General features: G+C 47.6%; 1 protein-coding gene across 1 annotated transcript; it reads left to right on the forward strand.

Moving 5' to 3' along the window:
• The first annotated feature begins 5,142 nt into the window (after nt 1–5,142).
• Nucleotides 5,143–12,184, forward strand: LOC311578898 (schlafen family member 2-like). Its single transcript, XM_084748968.1, has 2 exons — nt 5,143–5,343; nt 9,677–12,184. Exon 2 carries the CDS (start codon nt 9,722–9,724, stop codon nt 10,763–10,765), a length of 1,044 nt encoding a protein of 347 aa, XP_084605094.1. The 5' UTR covers nt 5,143–5,343; nt 9,677–9,721; the 3' UTR covers nt 10,766–12,184.
• The last annotated feature ends 333 nt before the right edge of the window (nt 12,185–12,517 follow it).

The following is a 12,517-nucleotide window of genomic DNA, read 5'->3' on the forward strand; positions in this document are numbered from 1 at the left end:
TACACCACTGCTCTATAGTATGGTTAAGGTTTTATTGAAAGAGAGAGAACAGGCAAAGGCATCTGGAAGAGTCCAGAGGAGGGAGGGAGGGAGGGAGAGAGAGAGAGAGAGAGAGAGAGAGAGAGAGAGAGAGAGAGAGAGAGAGAGAGAGAGAGAAAGGCAGACTGAATGTGGCCAGTAGAGTGGGCATGGCCAAGGCTACCTGCAAGAGAAAAGAGAATAAAGCTGGGTGTGGCGGCGCATGACTTTACCCCAGCACTCGGAGGAGGAGGCAGTCAGATTGCTGTGAGAGTCCAGCCTGGTCTCGAGTCCAAGGCTACACAGAGAAACCCTGTCTTGAAAAACCAAGAGAGAGTGGGTGGGGGGTGGGGGTGGGGGGGTGGGGGGGATGTGAGGGGAGAGTGAGTAGCTGCAAGGGAGGGAAGGGCCACAAGAGTGGTCTGGAGGCTTTGAAATGTTTAAACAAGTGCTTGTGAGTAGGGACTGAGGGAACCTGGAGACCAGCATGTGCCTTGATATGCTGATAGGTGTCACAGGTACATGTTAACTGGACAGCCACACTTCCCTTTTGATAGAAGTAAGGGAAGTGACTCATTTTGGCGGACATAAACTGGCTGCACAAGTTCTTGAGAAATGCTGGCTTTTTATCTCCTCCCCAGAAATCCTCCTATTGTTAAGGCTGAGCTCGTTTCTGGATATTTGGACTGCTTTTTGGAGGGGGGTGGGGAGCTGGAGTACGCATGACTGCCCAAGGACCAAACACCGTCCTGTGTCCAACAGAGCAAGGAGGAAGAACGTTTTGCCCTTCGTAGCTCTCCAGAGCCAAGTGGTAGTACTGATCGCATTCAGTAACCACTACCCTCCCCCCCTCCCCCCCGCCCAAGACAAGAAAGGATAAAAATGAATTTGTAATGGACAAGTGTGGAGATTTTTTTCTCCACTGTATTCTGTTCAAAGTATTTCTCTACAAAGTAAGTTGAAAACCCCTGAAAAGGGCAGAAAGATCTAAAAGACAGGACTGTCGAATGAAAAAAATAAAAACAAATAAAATAAAAGGAGGACACGACGACTTCTAGGTATGGAGGAGGAGATTTGTGATAGATATGAATCATATTATTAAACAAATACGAGCCTCAATTATTTGTGAGATAGCTGGCTTAAGAGAGAAACTGAGAAACAGTTTTTATAAAAATAACCCTAACGATCCCCTTTATCCTGAGCTTCATATTCTTCCTCTTCATCCCGTTACGCCCAAGTCTCGAGACCCCCGCAGACCACCAGAGACCAGCCTGATGCAATTTACACTGGGTCTTTTATTGAGCAAGCTCCGGAGCAAAGACTGTCAGTTCCCCAGTAACTGGAGGAAGGTGGCAGCCTGGTTTCCTTAGGGTCCAGGGTTTATAAAGGCAAAAACCACAAGAGGGACTTTCCAAGCCTTGGCCTTACCTGATTGGGTAAGAGGGTTACAGGGGCGTTGGCCTTAAAGCTGATTGGGTTAGGGAGCTTGAGCTAAAGAGCTAGGGGAGATTTTTATCTATTTGACATTGTGGTCTTGTCCCACTTGCACCTGATTGGCTGGCTGGCCCTGGGTGCAAGTTTCTGGGAGCCGTTACCACCTGTACTTTTTGTGCGGTTTTCCGAGGACTTGGGGGAAGGGGGAGGCTCACCACGAGGACAAGTTGGAGGCGGGGTACAAAATGGCATCTGTTTGGTCCCCACAATCCTCAACTCTCAGTCCTTCATCCATCTCCTCCTCTTCTTCTCTTTCTCCTCCCTCATCATTTGCGCCAGGATCCTAGGAATTCTGCAAGGGCCAGGGCCGAACACCGTCTTTGGATCTCTCCTGTCTCAAGTGCACCTGCCTGAGAGTGGTGTGCAAAGCCTGTAGCAGCTCTCTGGGTGTTCGCTCTGCTGTCTGCTCTGTCACACTCGGGCTTTTCCTCAGACACGTTCCAGATTTCCTATGCATCTCTGTGGACTCTAGAGGCGCCTCCACTGGCACTCTAAATCAACTCTTAGAGAGAACTTTAGTTTTGAGGCGCTGCAACCTTACTGTTCTACATAGTTTCCCCGTCACTTCCGTCTCTGGTTAAAGAACGTGTCACTTCTTTCCCTCTCTGTCTGCCTCTCCATCCAGTACAGACACTCGTGGGTGGCTGACTGATGAGGTTACCCTAACTGGGGGCTGCAGATCACTTTTAATCTACTCCGAAACAAGGTTGGCAGAGTTCGGTCTATTTCCGTTCCGTCTTTAATGTGTTGGGGTCCAAAAACCCAAAACAACCCAAGCAGTCACAGGAGTCCTGCAAAGCTAGATCTTTATTTAAATTAGGCAGCGAAAACTGACCAGTCAGGGATGACAATAGCACAGATCGTGTCTCTGAAGGGAAATTGAGCAGCGTATTTAAAGAATGAGCCCACAAAGCTAAGGGGAGTGCGGCGGGCTATAGCATTGTCCAATCATATTTTGACCCAAGGGGTTGGGCAAGGGAATCCCCACTGTGGTGTGGCCAGTCACAGGAAAGGTAAACACTGGTGATTAGACCTTATCCAGGCCTCCTGGTTCCAAAGTCTTTGACTCAGAGCCTTGGTGGCAGGCCTCATCCGGGACCCTTGGCTCTTAACTCAAGATGATCAGGGGACAAAGGAGTTGGTTCCTGGGCCTGGGACCATGAAACTCTCTTTGACCCCCACCAGCAAGATGGAGAAGTTGTCCCTGAGATGGCTGGATTCAGACAACTGTCTCCTGACAAATGCTCTCCCGGCCAGCTTCTTCCTTGAGCCAGGGCACTTCAGTTTGTACTTGGTCCTGACGTTCAGTGGTTGGCTGCAGTCCTTGTCTGGTCTCTTCCACCCCGACCCGCACTTTGGAGTTGAATTCCTTCTGGCTGACTTAGGAGCAGAAGCTGGGCTCTGAGGAAGGACCGGGAGGAGAAGCTCGGAAGAGGGAGGAGAGAGAAGGAAGGAAGGAAGGAAGGAAGGAAGGAAGGAGCGCCAAGAAGCCAGCTGGAAAGCCTGCAGCACACAGCCCGCAGCCACTGGGGCCGCTTAGCCCAGCAGTCTCCTGTATCGAGATGCTGTAAAAGGGACTTTTATTTCCCTGTTTCAGTTGTTGTCTTGGAGACTTCCTTCCTCGTCCTGGAAGCTTCTAGCCTCCATACAATCTAACCTAGGCCTAGAATGTTTTCAGCCTCTGAGACTTACTGCTTAATAAGCTCACCCTTTCTAGTTCTTGCTGAATTCATCGTATCTGGCTCATTCAGTTCAGCTGCTCTGCCTCCAACTCCTCTCCCACTGACTTATTTAGTCTGGCTTCTCTCTCAGCACCTGAATTGCTCTGCTTAGCCTCAGACTAACTCCAGCATCTGCTCTAATCTTCTGGCTCCCCCGAATTCTCTGGCTCATTCGATCTTCACTTGAGTCTAGCATGTTCTCTCTCTGTAATCTGTCTCTCTTTTACTGTCCTAATAAAACTTCCTTTCTCTCTCTACATCGACCCTTAAGTAGCTTCCCTTGCCTCTCTCTTCTCCCGAGAGTTGGGCATATCCTATTCTGTCAAATCTTTCTCTGATTTTTTTCAGTCACTCTTTCTGCCCCTCAATTAAACATTTTCAAACATGGCACTTCCTTCTACAAACTAACTTTACCTTCAAGTATGAGGTTAAAGGCGTGTACCACCATGACTGGACCTAAGCTTGTCTTTACCTGGAACTTGCTATATGCCAGGCTGACCTTGAACTCAGATCTGCTTGCCTCTGCCTCCTGGGTTAAAGGCGTGTTTGTACTCCAGCTGGATCACACAGACCTAGATCCTCTTTGGATGTGATCTCTTGCCAGAGCAGCCATGTTCTGAATTAACATTCCTCTAGGAGACATTGCTCCTCCCTGGTTCCTCCTTGGTCCCCCCACTTTTCTTACCCCTCTTTCCTCCTCCCCATGTGCCTCAAAGAACCAGAACCATGTTGGCTGGTTCTGGCCTTGTTCTAGCCCAGTGACTTGCCTTAGGAAGGGGGAGGGTGCATTCCTGGTTCAAGGTTCTGGCTTTGGGTGGAGGAAGAGGGTGGCTCACTGGACTGGGTTGACTGATTCCCTCCCCCAAAGCAACTTCCTTCTCCACCTCCTGACACCCAAGCACAGAGGAGGTTTTTTTTTTGTTGTTGTTGTTGTTTTGTTTTTTTGTTTTTTTCTTTCCCCTCTTTCTGGTTATTGATTCAAATAACCTAGCTCAAGCTTTGCATGTCTTCTTTTTCTTTTATCCCTGACACCCTGGGAAATCCCTGCACTTCATTTCTTAAATTAAAGATTAAAGAAGAGATTCTTAAGGTCAGTGAAGCGATTTCCTGAGAGCTGGCCTGGCGATAACAGGAGATGAGGCTCAGCCCAGGTGGAGGAGCCCTGGTTCTGGACCCCTAGGATGGAGGGACCGTGGGACTCTGGGCTGTACTTCTTCCAGCAGGCAGTGGGTCAGGAGTAGGGTGGGGGTGGTGCTCCCCAGACAAAGGGGTTCACAGCTGAGATGTCCCAGTGAGCTGCACATTTCCACCCCCTGCATTTCCAAGACTGTGGTTTCTAGGAGAAAGGGGAGTAAGAGAGGGGGACAGTGGGTAGAGCAGGGCAAAGCACATCATCAAAATGTAACTAAGAAAGCGGATGTTTTGTTCAGTTCCTATGCACTCAAAAACAGACTCAGTGTTTTTTTTTTTTTTTTTTTTTCCTTCCCCAGACTCAGTTCTTGAGGCTGGTTTTTGATGGAACAAATTAAGGAAGTTGTGCTATAACAAAGTGGCTGCAGGAGAGGAGCAGCTCCCTAGGGTAGTCCTGGGAATCCCATAGAAACTCATCTTTCCAGAGGGCTCTGGGATCCTGGAAGCACCGAGATGGGTCTCACCCAGAGGGGTCTTCCCTGTGGAGCAGTGCGCTGCAGTGTCTTAAGCCCTGAAACAAAGCCCTGCTGTTCTGGAAATGCCCGCCGCAGTGGCGACAGAAAGGTCCCGATTACTCAGCGACGAGCTTTGTGATTCATTCTGACCAGTAGAAAACCAGTTGCGAGCTTTGTGTTTCATTCTGACAAACAGAAATCCCTGGTCATCTTCCTGCTTCTTCTCCCTACGCACTTTCACTTCCGGGAAGGGCGGTGCTTAAAGACACGTAGTTCTGAGGGAGGGGGGACGGAACTCTTTAAATGTCACAGACCACCCGCGAAGACATCCCCTGGCCAGGACTTGTAGCCGACTGGAGGGTCTTTCTCACACGACACGAGCCTGCCTCACCTAATGCGGGGGCGCCGACTCGGGAGCAGACTTGGGCCCTAGACTTCAGGCAACTGAGCAAGGCAACTCAAGGGTGAGTGACCACTGAATTACAGCCTACTCAAGCCTCAACCCCTTATGCCTGTCTGTCCCTCGCTTCCATCCGGGGGTACAGTCTAGTGGCTCTGGAACCAAAGAACAGGCTGTGGAGGACTTGTGCACTGCTGAGCTGCCGGGGAGAACAAATGCCTTTGTCTGCTTGGGGTGGAGGGAGGGTTGAAGAGTCTAAGGAGAGAACTCAGATACTGCCTGGTCTGTAGTGTGGCAGACAGCAGAGGACGACAGGATAAAATGCGAGCTAGGGGTCGGGTACCTTTTGGCGGGTCGTGCTAAGGTGTACCCCTGAAGAATTATGCCAAGCAGCAGGTCTAGTGTAAGAGGTTTGTTGGGGGAGGGGAGAGCAAAAGGCGTCTCTGAACCGGGACGCGCAGACAGGCAGACGCAAGAGAGAAGGCAGAGATGGGGCAGAGAGGGAAATACGGGAAAGGAAGAGGAAAGAGACAGAAGGGGGAAGGAAAGAGAGGGAGAGAGGGACAGAGAGAAGGAGAGGGAGGGATCTGAGATGTTTGGGTGCCCTTTTATCCACAGCACATTCCCGGTGCCCTTGGCAGCGGCAGGTGATGATGTCAGCAGCTGCTAGGTCCCTGGGTATGAGTAGAACAGGCTACCACTGGTCTTCAGAACCCCTTAAGAGTTCCCCATTTTCCTAGAGACCTGGCTCTGTGGGAAGTTGGGTAAATATGTCCACCAGGCAGAGAGAAACTGTGTTCAAGACCGGGGGTGGGGGTGGGGGTGGAGGGGATGCCCGGTGGTGGCGGCGGCGCATGCCTTTAGTCCCAGCACTCAGGAGGCAGAGGCAGAGGCAGGTGTATTGCTGTGAGTTCGAGGCCAGCCTGGTCTACAAAGTGAATCCAGGACAGCCAAGGCTACACAGAGAAACCCTGTGTTGAAAAAAAAAAAAAAAGACGGCAAAAAAGAAGGATAGAGAACCTCAGTTTTGGGGGTGGGGCGGGGTGGTGGTGGATCTGATTGGGAAATCACCTAAAGCTGAGGAGAGGTTACTGAATTTACATGCCTGGGCTTGTGGCTAACCTGAGGAACAAGTCTCAGATACATGCCTATCAGATGTAAGTTTTAACCATAGGCAATTTTATATATTTACGTAGGAGTGAAATGGCATTGTCCCAGGCTAGCCTTTGGCTCCTGTAAATGTGGCTGCACTGTAACCCTTGACTTTCTCAGGGCAGTGTGTGTGTGTGAGGGGGGGGGGGAGGGAGGGAGGGAGGGAGCGTTGTCCCTTTGCCCTTTGGTGTGAGATTGACTGGGAACAAGGCCTGCTTAGGGGGGGTGCTGGATGCCAGGAGGGGCTGGAAGGGAAGGAAGGACAGAGGTTGCTCAGCAGTGCTCAGAACAGGGTGGGGCTGCCGCTTCTGACTGGGCAGAACTGAAAGGAGTCCTTTAACCTTTAAGGCTCTTTGCTTTTGCTTTTGTAATTTGTACTGTGATGTCTTTAATAGTGTATGGTCTTGGGGATTAACAAGAAAAAGAAAAGGTTGTGGCTTAAACAGCGATGTATTGTGTGTTAAACTGACAAGGAGTCAGTTATGCTGGCTTGCTTTGTGTCAGTGTGACACAAACTGTAGTCATCTGCGAGGAGGAAACTCGATGAGGAAAATGTTTTCGTAAGATCTGTAGGCAAGCCTGTAGAGCATTTTCTTAATTAGGTGTTGATGGTAGAGGGCCCAGCCCATTGTAGGTCATGCCATCCCTGGGCTGGTGTTCTTGGGTTCTATAAGAAAGCAGACAGAGGAAGTCATGGGGAACAAGCCAGTAAGCAGCACCCCTCTGGCCTCTGCATCAGCTCCTGCCTCCAGGTTCCTGCCCTGTTTGAGTTCCTGAACTGACCTCCTTTAATGATGGCCCCTAATGTGGAATTGTACGCCAAATAAACCCTTTCTTCCCCATCTTGTGTTTGGTCACAGTGTTTCATCATAGAAATAATAGCCACACCTAGAACACCAAGTTAACTTATAAAGGAAGAATTAAATTTGCCTTAGGGTTTTAGAGGTTTAGAGTCCATGATGACAGGCAGAAGGAACAACTGAGAGCTCACACCTTGAGGCAAGAGAGAGAGAGAGAGAGAGAGAGAGAGCGCTAAGTGGGGTGAGTCTGTGAAAACCCCAAAGACCATCCCCAGTGACAACCCTTCTCCAACAAGGCCACACCTACTAAATCCTTCCCAAACAGTGCCGTCAACTTGGGGAGAATTATTCAAACATAGAGTCTGTGGGGGCCATACTCATGCAAACACTACAGATATGAAATGACAATTCATGCTTTGGCAACCCAGGTGCTGGGAAGGTAGGGGACACCCACATATATGGCTCCCAGTGGCCTCTTCAGGCCATGATGGAGGATTTCTCCTATAGGGGTCATAGAGAAATGGACTCACATCTGGGCAGCCTTCTTAAGATAAAAAAAAAAAAAAGAAAAAAAGAAAAAAAGAAATTGGGATTAAGGAATATTAATTACTTGTAACATGTTAGAGTTTGGAGGACAGAGGTCAATGTCAGATGTCTTTTTTGTTTGTTTGTTTGTTCGTTAGTTAGTTATTGGTTTTCTATTTGCTTTTGAGACAAGGTTTCTCTGTGTAGCTATGGCTGTCCTAGGACTTGCTCTGTACACCAGGCTGGCCTCACGAACTCACAGGGATCTGCCTGCCTCTGCCTCTCGAGTACTGGGATTAAAGGTGTGCATGACCAGCTGTCAGATGTCTTTGTATTGTTCTCCGTCTTATTTATTTTTATTTATTTAGTGTGTTTGATGTAGGTGGAGCATTCCATGGCTTATGTGGAATCAGAAGACAAGGAGACAGGTTTTCTTATCTTCCACTATGTGGGTTTCAGGATTTGAACTCATGTCATCAGGCTTGTTGGAGTGTCTTCACCCTTGAACCATCTTATGGGCCCTCCTCTTTGTTTGTTTGGGTTTTGTTTTTGTTTTGTTTTTTGTTTTTTGAGATAGAATCTCCCGCTGAACCTGGAACTCACCAGGTAGCTAGACCAGGTAGCATTGCCTATATCAGATTGGCCTGTGAGCACATGTGTGTGAGATTGTCTTGGTTGTTCATTGGTGTTGTAGGGCCCAGACCACTTTGGGCAGCTCCATTCTCGAGGCAGAGAGAATCTAACAGAATAAGAAAGGTAGCCAGAAAAAAAAAAAAAAACAGAACAAAACAAATAAACAAAACAACAACAACAACAAAAAGAAAGGTAGCCAGAAAAACAAACAAACAAACAACAACAACAAAAAGAAAGGTAGCTGGCCGGCAACATCCTCCATGGTTCCTGCTGGATTTCTGTGGTTGTGAAGTGAGTTCTTTTGTCAGAGGTAATATGTGGAATAGCAGGCAGCCCTGCCTTCGTGTCCCTGCATTGTCATCCTTTGATAAGGGGTGGAATTACTTGCAAATAAACCCATTCTGTCTCAAAGCTACTTTTGGTCAGGATATTTGTCACAGTAACAGAGAGGAAACAGGTGTAGATGTGATCTCCTAAAGCACATGCCAAAAATAAAAATAAAAATAAATCTCAAAGTAGGACCTGCAGTTCCATCAAGCTGGAACTTTTCTACACAGCAAAAGAAGCAATGGAAAAAAAAATCTACAGAGGGAGAAAAGGTTTGTAACCCACACATCTGATAAGGGGTTAATATTCAAGTAGATAATGCACCCAGCCAAAGGTTAACAAAATAGCTTAATTGCAAAATGGACGTAAGAGACACTAATCATGAATAGTTTGAAGCTGGGCTGGAGAGATTGCTCAGGGAGTGGTTAAGCGCACTGGCTGCTCTTTGGAGCACTAGGATTCATTTCCCATTAGTCATGTGGGGCTCACAAGTGCCTGTAATTTCAGTTCTGGGGGATGTGACGCCCTCTTCTGGCCTCCAGGGCTACTGCATGCACATGGTACACAGGCATACATGTAGGCAAAACACCAATAGACATAAAAGAAGTCTTAAAAATTACCTAATTAGAGCCGATCGTAAAGAAAAGACCAACACCATACAGATACCACTGAGGGTTTATTTTAAAAAAGGCTGAACACAATATTAAGAACTAGAAAAGAGACGAGAGAAAATTAAAACAGCGCTGAAAATTCAAACAGGCTCGTAACATTACATCTGAAAAAGCAGTATGCATATAAGTTCTGCTAATGAGTGCAAAGTCTGTGATAACCGTTTCTCCACCTGCACACTGGCTGGGCCAGTGGCACACACGCAACCAAGGACTGTGCTGTTGGTCTCATAGTACAGAATTTGGTCTCCTCTAGTTAGGTCTCATTCTAACGGCTCTGTCTGTTTTCCAGGAAAAAAAAAAGTTGGGCTTGGAACTGCAAAGGCTGCTGGGAAAAATGGGCATCAGTGTTGATCTGGAAGACAGGTCTGCTCAGCTGGTTCTAAATGTAGGGGCAATCACACTCGGAGAGAAGAACAGAAAGGGAATGAAGAACTGCCTCAGGAAAAGGGAGCGGGAAAACATGTCTCGAGCCGTGTGTGCGCTACTGAATTCTGGAGGCGGGGTGATCAAGGTTAAAAATGAAAACAAAAATTACAGCCTCATTAGGGATGGGCTGGGCCTGGATTTGGAAGCCTCTCTTTGTAAATGTCTGCCGTTTATTCAGAGGCACCTCGACTTCATGGAGCGCGGAGGCTACTTTTATATCTCCGTGAAGTCATGGAGCCTGGATGTCTTCGGGCTGCCGATTGGTACCCTGAGAACCAATTTGTACATACGAAGCCTGTCCTCCTCAGTAGAACTGAGTGCTGCCGCCGCTGCTGAGTTCCTCCAACAGCTGGAGGAAACTGGAGGGAGAGCCTGTGTCAGACCACGGTGGCCTGCCAGCAGACCCTGCCCTGGAATAGAAGGAGAGAATCTCCTGGAAGACTTGGCTGTTGCATTTTTTAGCAAGACAGAAGTGCAGTATGAGGAAAATTTCCTGTTTACCAGATCCATATACGTCGAAGTGAAATTGCTTTCTGTGAAACAACTGCTAAAATGCGTTAGAGAGCTCGTCCCTCGGACTGTCTCTGCTTTTGCAAACACAGAAGGCGGGTGTTTGTTCGTTGGTTTGGATTGGAAAAAACAGCAAGTCATTGGTTTTGAGGCAGAGAAGAGCGATCTTGTGCGTCTAGAGAGTGAAATAGCAAAGTGCATCCGACAGCTGCCTGTCACTCACTTCTGTGAGGAGAAGGGGACTGTAAAGTACTCGTGCAAATTCATCGAAGTGCACAAGTCCGGGGCTGTGTGTTCATACGTCTGTGCGCTCAGAGTGGAGAGGTTCTGCTGTGCAGTGTTCGCTGAGGAGCCTGAGTCCTGGCGTGTGGAGGACAGCTGCGTGAGGAGCTTTACCACGGAGGAATGGGTCAAGCTCCAGATGGATCCCACAGCAGGCTGAGGAGGGGGAGATTGTCAGGGGCTGTGATTTAGAATGCATTGAGTGCTGGCCACTGGTTAGCACACCCACAATGGGTGGACCCCAGAGAGGCAGAGCCCAGGAGACTTCCGTGTCCCGAGGGCGCCATGCTGCTATGGAGCATCCGCTCCTCCTTTTGTGCTTGTGGTCACCACATCTCCTATGAGTTGCTTGAGAACTCTAAGGGGTTTCCAGCCCTCACAGGGCAGCGTCACTGGCACTCACAGTAACAATACTCGATCTCTTTCAGGCACTGCTGCTGGAGCAGATTAATAGGTCAACTGGCACCCTTGAAAAGAACCTAGCAGATGTAGATTGTTAGCAATGACCACTATCCTTAGAATTTGGAAAAACAGATTGTTCAGCAAGGTTAGCTAAAGATGCTTTTGCCAGCGGCTCTGATGTAGAAAATCTTAGAGAACAGTCTGAAGTTAAGAAAAGTACACTCTTAATAGTAAAGCTAGGCTGGCCGGGCGTGGTGGCACACGCCTTTAATCCCAGCACTCGGGAAGCAGAGGCAGGCGGATTGCTGTGGGTTCAAGGCCACCCTGGTCTACAAAGCAAGTCTAGGACAGGATAGCCAAGGCTACACAGAGAAACTCTGTCTCAAAAAACAAAAAAACAAAACAAAACAAAAAACCAAAAAATAGTAAAGCTGGGGACTTTTTTGAGGGTGGTGAGCAAGAACAGTAGCCAAGACCAACACTGACTGATGTGACTCTTTCAAGCTGAGAGGAGGAGGAGGAGGAGGAGGAGGAGGAGGAGGAGGAGGATGGTGTGTGTGTGTGTGTGTGTGTGTGTGTGTGTGTGTGTGTGTGTGTGTATTTTAACTTTTTGAGATTGGGTTTCTTTTGTGTTATCTTGGTTGTCTTGGACTTGCTTTGTAGACCAGGCTGGGCTTGAACTCACAGTGATCCACCTGCCTCTGCCTCCCAAGTGCTGAGTTGATAATGACAATATGTGACGGAGATTGATTTACATTCAGAATTTTAGACACATTAAGATAGGGAAGATGTTTTCTTCAAGGCTGTCAAATACAAATAGCCAAAAAACTAAGATGGTTCTTCTTGCTATAGGTAATCTATTGTATATATGTGTTATAATATAAATGTGTATGTAAAAAAATTAAAAAAGATAATTTATTATTTCTTTGTAACTGCAAAGTTTAGCCTGTTGTAAAAAAAAAAGCTGGCTGAGAAATTACCTTGCTTGCACACACTTTGTTAATATGTAGTAAATTGCTTAGTTACAAATGTATATGTGTTCTTGGAAAGAATCTGTTTTTCATATTTGTTTCTCACCTATCATACATAAAACATTTCATCATATGAGAGTTCTGGGGAACATTTTTTGCTTATGTATATTCATTGTAAAATTAACTTAAATAAAAATAGAACATAACCACGTTGTGATTCTTTGAGACAGGGTTTCTGTGAGGCCCTGGCTGGCCTCAAACTCACAGAGATCCACCTGCCTCTGCTTCCCAAGTGCTGGCATTAAAAGTGTGTGCCACCACGCCTGGCTGGATTCTTATACTCTTGAAAGTTCTTGCTGGGATATGTAAGCCATGGGAGAAATGATAAAGAGGTTGGAACTCCCCTGTCCCGAGTTTGTTCCATCCACCAAATGTATATATGTATATATGTGTATATATACAGTAGCTGGTTGGGTTGGAATATTTTTCCACCCACAAAGATGGGGGGGGGGATCTATCTTCGCTTTCCTTTTTCTAGA

The sequence above is a fragment of the Acomys minous genome (genome assembly GCF_964271855.1).
Source record: "Acomys minous genome assembly, chromosome: 12".
NCBI classification, from domain to species: Eukaryota; Metazoa; Chordata; class Mammalia; order Rodentia; family Muridae; genus Acomys; species Acomys minous.

Coding starts and splice junctions, on each gene's coding strand:
- LOC311578898 (XM_084748968.1), top strand. CDS start 9,722: ATGGGCATCAGTGTTGATCTGGAAGACAGGTCTGCTCAGCTGGTTCTA.